Source organism: Mixophyes fleayi, chromosome 6 (assembly GCF_038048845.1).
Source record: "Mixophyes fleayi isolate aMixFle1 chromosome 6, aMixFle1.hap1, whole genome shotgun sequence".
NCBI lineage: Eukaryota > Metazoa > Chordata > Amphibia > Anura > Limnodynastidae > Mixophyes > Mixophyes fleayi.
Window position 1 is genome coordinate 213144448 of NC_134407.1, and position 7543 is coordinate 213151990.

General features: G+C 38.8%; 2 protein-coding genes across 2 annotated transcripts in view; one reads left to right on the forward strand and one right to left on the reverse strand.

Annotated features, from left to right (window-relative positions):
- The window catches only part of LOC142159880 (uncharacterized), a 51685-nt gene extending 46505 nt beyond the window's left edge, over positions 1 to 5180 (forward strand). Inside the window, exon 9 of the mRNA XM_075214729.1 lies at positions 4275 to 5180. Coding sequence (XP_075070830.1) covers positions 4275 to 5089 — 815 coding nt within the window. The 3' untranslated portion in view covers positions 5090 to 5180. The remainder of the gene's footprint in view (positions 1 to 4274) is intronic.
- LOC142159906 (uncharacterized) overlaps positions 1 to 7543 on the reverse strand; it is a 543776-nt gene that overhangs the window by 376179 nt on the left and 160054 nt on the right. The window lies entirely within an intron of this gene.

Genomic DNA, 7543 nt, shown 5'->3' on the forward strand with positions numbered 1-7543 from the left:
GATCACAAGACCCTATCTCACAGGGATCATACATTCCACTGGTTACCTCCCTGTTAGATCTTATGACCCGCAGGCTGGAATGTATGACGGGTCCTGTCTAGTTCTGTTTCAGACTCCCTACCATTAGTGGCTCCATGCTGTCTGAAGATATAAGGTTCCATAATCTATTTCCCAAGAAGATCCTAATCTCTGGATGGAAATGAGATGAACAAGGGCATTGTTCTTGGTTTTAACCTCTTCATTGCTGATCTGCAGATTTTCACTTTGGAATTTCCCATATAGTCTCTCCGCGCTTCTGGAGGTATAACAGAGCTGCCAGCTGGGGCATGAGCCTGTGCTTAGCACTCCTATGTAGCAGGCTGCACTTGTCTAGATCAGTCTTACCCAGGGTGGCTATTACTCTTTTACATCATGGCTGGGTATGTGTGCAGTCATGAGTGGCCAAAGCTCAATGCTGATTAATTAAAGCATAATGCTGATTAATTCCTATTGAGCTGTGATCAGAAAAAGTACTTAAAAACAAGAGCAAATTGCTTTGTTTACCTTAGAGCACATAGTTTCCCAAAATTGCCGTCAGGATGGCCTCTACAAGCTAACGCCATATGCCTTACTGAACCCTGCACGAGTATACAGCCGTTGAATTGACTCCAAGGCATTCTGCAGATATTTCTGTTCAAGCTTCTACCTCCACTAATTCACAGCAAATTTCCTTGTGCACCTAGCTGTAGAAGAGTATTCGCTGCCACCACCAGGCTCCTTCACAGGCACCTAGAAATGATTACTACTGGTTGGTGTGTATAACTGCTTCAATATCACCGCTTGCACTAACTATCTAGTAGGGTGGTGAGGCACAGGGCTCAACACAGGACAGCTGAGAGATAGATTAAAATAATTTATTTTATCTCTAGGTCACAGAATCTTTAGAAGTAATGATCTTTTATTGCCCAGAAAAAGCCATTAAAAAACTTTTTCACACACACCAATACTTGCAGTATGCAGTCGATGGCTAGACCTTCATTTGGTCGATAAGTCAAATGTCGACCGTATTATTAGGTTGACAATTTGAATGTTGACAGTATTATATGGATAGGGTTAAGAATATTGTCTCCCTAATAATACTGTCTATATTTGAATTGTCGACCAGCTCGCATTTCCCACAGACTTCCCTCTTCACCTTTAATAGTGGTAATTCCATAAAAACATAAGGACCCGTGCCTTTGTGAATCCTATTGTCACATATCAGTTTTAATTGATTTTGTATTTGGTACCATTTTCTGGACACCTGTAGTCTGTATACGTGCTCACTGCATCATAGATGGAGACCAGGCTAGAAGAAGATAAACACTGTACACAATAAAGTGTCTCTGTCAGAAGAGGGGTATATCAAGATCCAGTCCCTGGCACGTCCGCTGCAGACTCCTCATCTAATGTTAAGAAGAAGGGACTTCAATTATTGGGGATGTTTTTCTCCACCATAGGGAACATCCCATGGACAACAAGGCACATGTGAGATCTCCAGTCAAAACCTCTAAAATAGTGGGATCGCAATCAGACTTCTCTGAATCATGCCTTGATCTGGTCAGAAGCTAAAACCAGATCTCAGGTGGTGACGAAACCCAAAGTTAAAGACAAGGAATGTCACTATTTGAGCCAGAATGGATGATACTCGTGACAGATGCCAGTGTTACAGACTGGGGAACACATCTTCAAGGAGAAAAGGCACATGATCACAATGCGAGAAAATTCTGATCATAAATGTTTTGAAAATAAGACAACTGTGTAATGCAATTCAGCAATTTAATTTTATATTAAATGGGAAATACCTCAGAATCTTATTGGTAAACAGGACAGAGGTAAATTCGTAAGTTGCCAGGGAGGTACCAGAAGCAGAACCCTAATCATAGAAGTAGCAAGAGTCATGTTTTGGGCAGAGAAAGTTCTGAAGTCACTCTTAGCCTTGCAAAGCAGAACATAATAGCTGATTTAAATCAGTTGAATACAAATTCATCCAGAAGAATGGTCTCATCTTCACCAGGAAGAGTTCAAACTGCTGACAAAGATCGGACTCCTTCAAGTGGACATTATTGTGACAAGCAGACGAGCTGACAGTTCCATCAACATTTCACCTGGGGCATGTTTCTCCCCCCCCCCCCCCATTTTCACTCATCACTCGCATTAAAAAAAAATCTTAAAAAAGTGAAGGCAGAAGTAATGACAATCCTTCCATTTTGGTGTAACTGTCCGTGGTTCCCTGTAGCCTGAGGAAAGCTTTGGGAGGGAGCAACCTTGGCTTCTATCTTTTCTGCCAGATCTCCTACACCAAGACCCTATTATTCATCCAAATACAGAGAGTGTAGCTCTTATGGCATGAAGATTGAGTGGGAACTGCTCCGAAATAAGAGTTTCACAATAAGTAATCAGCACACTGTTGCAGGCAAGAGAGAATTATTCATTAATCTATTATGGAAGGATCCTTTTCTAAATGTACATGCAGATAGAGTGGAGCTTAGAGCAATCCAACGTTTCTGTGCACTCCTTGGTGATCGAGCGAGTTCCATTTGTCCATAGCAAAATTCAGGAACACAGAACAACTCTTTATGGTTCCTACTTTGCCTCGGAAAGCGTATGTCCCATCTAAGCAAACCATTTGCAGATGGATCAAAGAGGTGATTTACAAGAATACAAGAGTAATGGTTGTAAGGTGCCAAAGATAGTGAAAGTCCCTTCAAGGGAAACAGTGGCAACATGTTGGGCAAGTAAGACTCAGCGGCAGAGCTTTGCGAAGAAGCTAGAAGGACGGCTATCAATATCTTCGCTATTCATTATCATCTGGATATGATAACTTCCATTCATTTTATGATTGGGAGACAAGTTCTCCTCTCTGTCACTAAATAAATTCATGATTTTGCAGCACATGTGGCTGATTTGTTTTTTGTTACCCTACATTTATGTTCGTCTAGTCGCTATTCAAAATTGTCCACTCTGAATTGTGTGGTTCGAACTCACAAAGTGATTTAATAGCAAGAAGTAAAAGAGTAACAATTAATAAAATAAGTACAGCCTATTACATACGCAGGCGCTCTGGGTCCAGCAGTCATTCATCCTGAAGACTGTATGATAGTCCCAGAGCCCAGTTTATATACAGTTGGTGTTACATTGAAAACAATAGAGATGACTTGGCATGTTTCCATTGGTTCAGGCTTCAGGACAGTCTGGTATAATGCAGGACATAGGTCAGTTCAAACGATGCCCTCCAAGGGTGGGGGGTCAGCTCTCCAACAGATGCATACTAATCTTCCCGCTGAAAAGCTGGTTCAAACTGGTCTATTTGCATTACACACACAATACCATTCTGACCATTAATTCCCTATCGTCCATAACTAACATACACAAGGTGCGATCTCTTGGCAACGGATATCTGAGGATAAATAGGGGATTAGAATGATACCAAACCTGATATGTTTCCTGTATCCTGAACCTTAGATCTCGCTAAAGTGCTTTTAACATTATTATATTTAACTATTACATTTGATTATAAATGACTGTGTGTTGGAACTATTGTAAGGTGAACTATTTACAAGTTAATGTGTAAGTGTAAATGTGTGTAGAAGTGTTCAACGTGTTGTGGTTAAATACGCCCTTCCACGCCGTAGCGTGCTATTTGCATATTTTCAGATAAAGACAACCAAATTGATGGATATTAATTTTAAACGACTACATCCAATTATTTGATTTCGACACTACCTACGGTATTGCTTGGGTACATCCTATTGCTATTGCTGCTTTGGAGGATTGATTAGAAAAAATGTGAACTATGCTTACTAATCATGCCTTTTCCTTGAAATACTCTATGTTTTTCAGAAGAAAGCTTTCGAAGCCACTCATAGACATAGGGGAAGAGGATGAGCTGTTCTATATAACATCCGGAAGGGGGGGGGGTGGTATTTTAATAAAAAAGGAATTAATGGAATGCATAATCCACATTTTAGGCACAAGTAGTCAAAGGTTTAATGATTTTAAGTGCATTTCATTTCTATTTTAACCTTTTGACATCACAAAGTAAACTTTAGAACAAGCATTGCAAACTAGTAAAAAAAACAAAAAACATCGGTTTAACATGTCAGTCAGTAGGTTCAGAAATTAGACATTGAAACATTTTTAATTTACTCAGTGGATGGGAAATTTGTAACACTGCAGTATAGTCTTTATTGTAGAATTAAACTAGTTTTGTGGAAACATTCATATATCCCTACATTTTATTTTATTCCCTGCAGATGGACACAACAGCAGGAATACCTTGAAGGAAAGTCTAATTTTATCTCCAAATTGTGAACCAGAAGATAGCAACATGACACGAGACTGTCCAGGAGAAAACCCAATTACCCCAAATATGTGTCCAGTGCTTCACAGTGCTGATGTAACATCTGATACCTCTAATCATGAGGAATGTTCTTCTAATAAATTGAGTATTGTTACATGTAAAGTTCATAGAGGTAATAAGAAATGTTCCTGCTCTAAACGTGGTAATGGCGGTACCCAAAAAGTAAATCGTAATATATATCAGAAAACTCCAAAGCGGAAGAAGCCCTTTCCATGTTCAGAGTGTGAGAAATGTTTTTCAGATAAACATGGTCTTATTCTCCATCAGAGAGTCCACACAGGTGAGAAGCCATTTTCATGTTCTGAATGTGGGAAATGTTTTACACAGAAACAACACCTTCATAGACATCAACTAACTCACACAGGTGAAAAGCCATTTTCATGTTCTGAATGTGGGAAATGTTTTAAAACGTATTCAATACTTGTTGAACATCGTAAAGCTCACACAGGTGAGAAGCCATTTCTGTGTTCTGAGTGTGGGAAAAGTTTTAAAGATAAATATGATCTTGTTACTCATCAGAGAGTTCACACAGGTGAGAAGCCATTTTCATGTTCTGAATGTGGGAAAGATTTTATACAGAAATCAAATCTTATTTCACATCAGAGAATTCACACCGGTGAAAAGCCTTTTTCATGTTCTGATTGTGGGGAAAGTTTTAGACAGAAGTCAAATCTTTATGCACATAGGAAAGTTTACAAACATTTCTAAAATTGTAAAGTTGATTGTGGGTTTTCTATGTAGAAAGTGTTTTATCTCAAGAACAAATTTCATTAAATAAAGTATTTTTTTCCTGACCGTTGCCTCCTCCAGTTCTCTTCCTTTGTACTACAAGTCCTTGTATTATTGTGTATTTTTTGTTGTTGTCAATCTCCATTTTTCAACATAATTGAGTGGATGTATGGAAAGTATTTTTGGAATCGAAGCAGCCAAATTGTATTAAAGAGTAGAGGATTTATTGAATTCCTTCAGGTCATAAATGTAAAATCTTGGCTCACATTACAGGGGTTGCTATCGTCGAATCATAAAGTAGCTGAGTTGGCTCTGTTGGAAAATATCAAACTCTGGAGTGGCAGTTAAATAATAATAGGTCAACTCTATACTGATAACTGTCTTTTCATCTTCATCATCACCATAATTTATTTATATAGCGCTACGAATTCCACAGCGCTTTACAGAGAGCTCACATCAGTCCCTGCCCCATTGGAGCTTACAGTCTAAATTCCCTAACATACACAGACAAAGGTTAATTTTATCAGCAGACATTTAATCTACTAGTATGTTTTTGGAGTGTAGGAGGAAACCAGAGCACCCAGAAGAAACCCACACAAACACAAGGATAACGCACAAACTCCACAAAGTGCCTGGTTGGGAATTAAACTCATGACCCCAGTGAGGCAGAAATGCTAACCACAGAGCCAACAGTCCTTTGAGCAATTGAAATGTGAGTGTGCCATACCGTCTTCAGATTTTTACATTTGCGACTTGCTCCAGGCTCAGGGACCCCCCAGCGAAGTGATTCACCTAGTAAGCAAACTGTAGATAAGCTGAGCTCTGACAGGGTAATCTCAGTCCTCTTCTCTCAGTTGTTATCACATGTATTATCTAATGCACTTGTGGCTCAGGGATAAATCGACAGAGGATGGAGCCCTTTAATGGAGGTGGAGTGGGTGGCGATGCTAAAAGATATGAGGTAGGCTACTTCCTATTTAACCAGTAAATTCATTTTTACATTATCCATAAGGCCTATAGTATGGGCAGGCATCGTAGCCCAAAATGTAAGGTCCCCTTCTACACTTTTTGGAATATGTTGTGGTCCATTTGGATGGCTAAACTGTGGATACGGATTTGGAATTGTATACAGTATACCTTCTGTGATTCTTCTGCTGTGTCCCAAGATTTGCCATTTTAAAAGAAAATTTCAAGAAATGTATCTATAAATATATCTTTAATCTGACTTTCCTGGGAAGTGGTCAGCTGCTGAGCCTCCCTCCTATCAAAGCTGTTTGTGCCTGGTTAATTATACCGTGAGCAACAAAAGATTTATATACTGTACATAAATAGAAAAGGCAAATACAATAACATTTGCTGTCATTGTTATAATTCTAGATGTGACACTTGGTCATTGGATAAAGAAGCGGATAAGAATGGAGACAGATATCTATCCTCATCTTTATTTATGGGGAGCACTCAGTCATGTGCAGCATACATATCACTGTATTTAATATTTAATTGTATATACTGAGCTGAATATTTTACTCCTATTGGTATTTATGCATATTATTGTACGGAACATAATTGTGCAATTCCTACTGTTCTGATAACCCACGATTAGGTGTTTGCTGTTCTTTTTGAGAGCCACCTCTCAATGTTAAGGCAATGGTACACGATTTGTTGTCTTAAGTTCTTGTTATCTTTGTTTTGCTTCGTAAAGGGACAAAAAACCTTCAATAAAAACACAATTTAAAAAAAAAAAAAAGAAAAGTGAAGGATAATGAGAACAGTTCTCAAAATTTAAGGAAGGATAAACTTCTAACTGATAATATAAGATCTGATACCTGGTAGACAAGTTCCAGCCAGAGAGATTATACACATAAACACTTAGTTCCATCAGAGAGGTTTGGTTAGTAAATGAAGACTCCCAGGCACAGCAATCATTCCTTATTCAACAGCACCACCTGGACCCAACAGCTCTGAGGAATAATGACTGTCTTATTGTTTGTGTCCCTTTAGCTCCAATATGTGTGTGCGTAGTTTTTAAAAAGAGAGCTATCTCTCAACTTTTCTTTCCTGAGCAAAGAGGTTGATGTTATGATCTAGCTTTTTGAAACCATTGCTGTTGTGGCTGGATCCAATGTCCCCCACACGAAAAATGGGAAGAATAACATATCAATTTATGTATTTTCAATGCACGGCATGCCTGGTGTATGTTATTGTAAATGCACTAACTGTATGTTAGGCAATTGTATTTTTGAGGGAGCCTGTTTGTGTAACATAGTGAGACAGGATATCACATGACAATTGTCATCTGGGGGTATACGCACTAAACTGCAGGTTTCAAAAAGTGGAGATATTACCTATAGCAACCAGATTCTAGCTGTCATTTTGTAGAATGCACTAAATAAATGAAAGCCAGAATCTGATCCACTTTTTCAAACCTGAGGT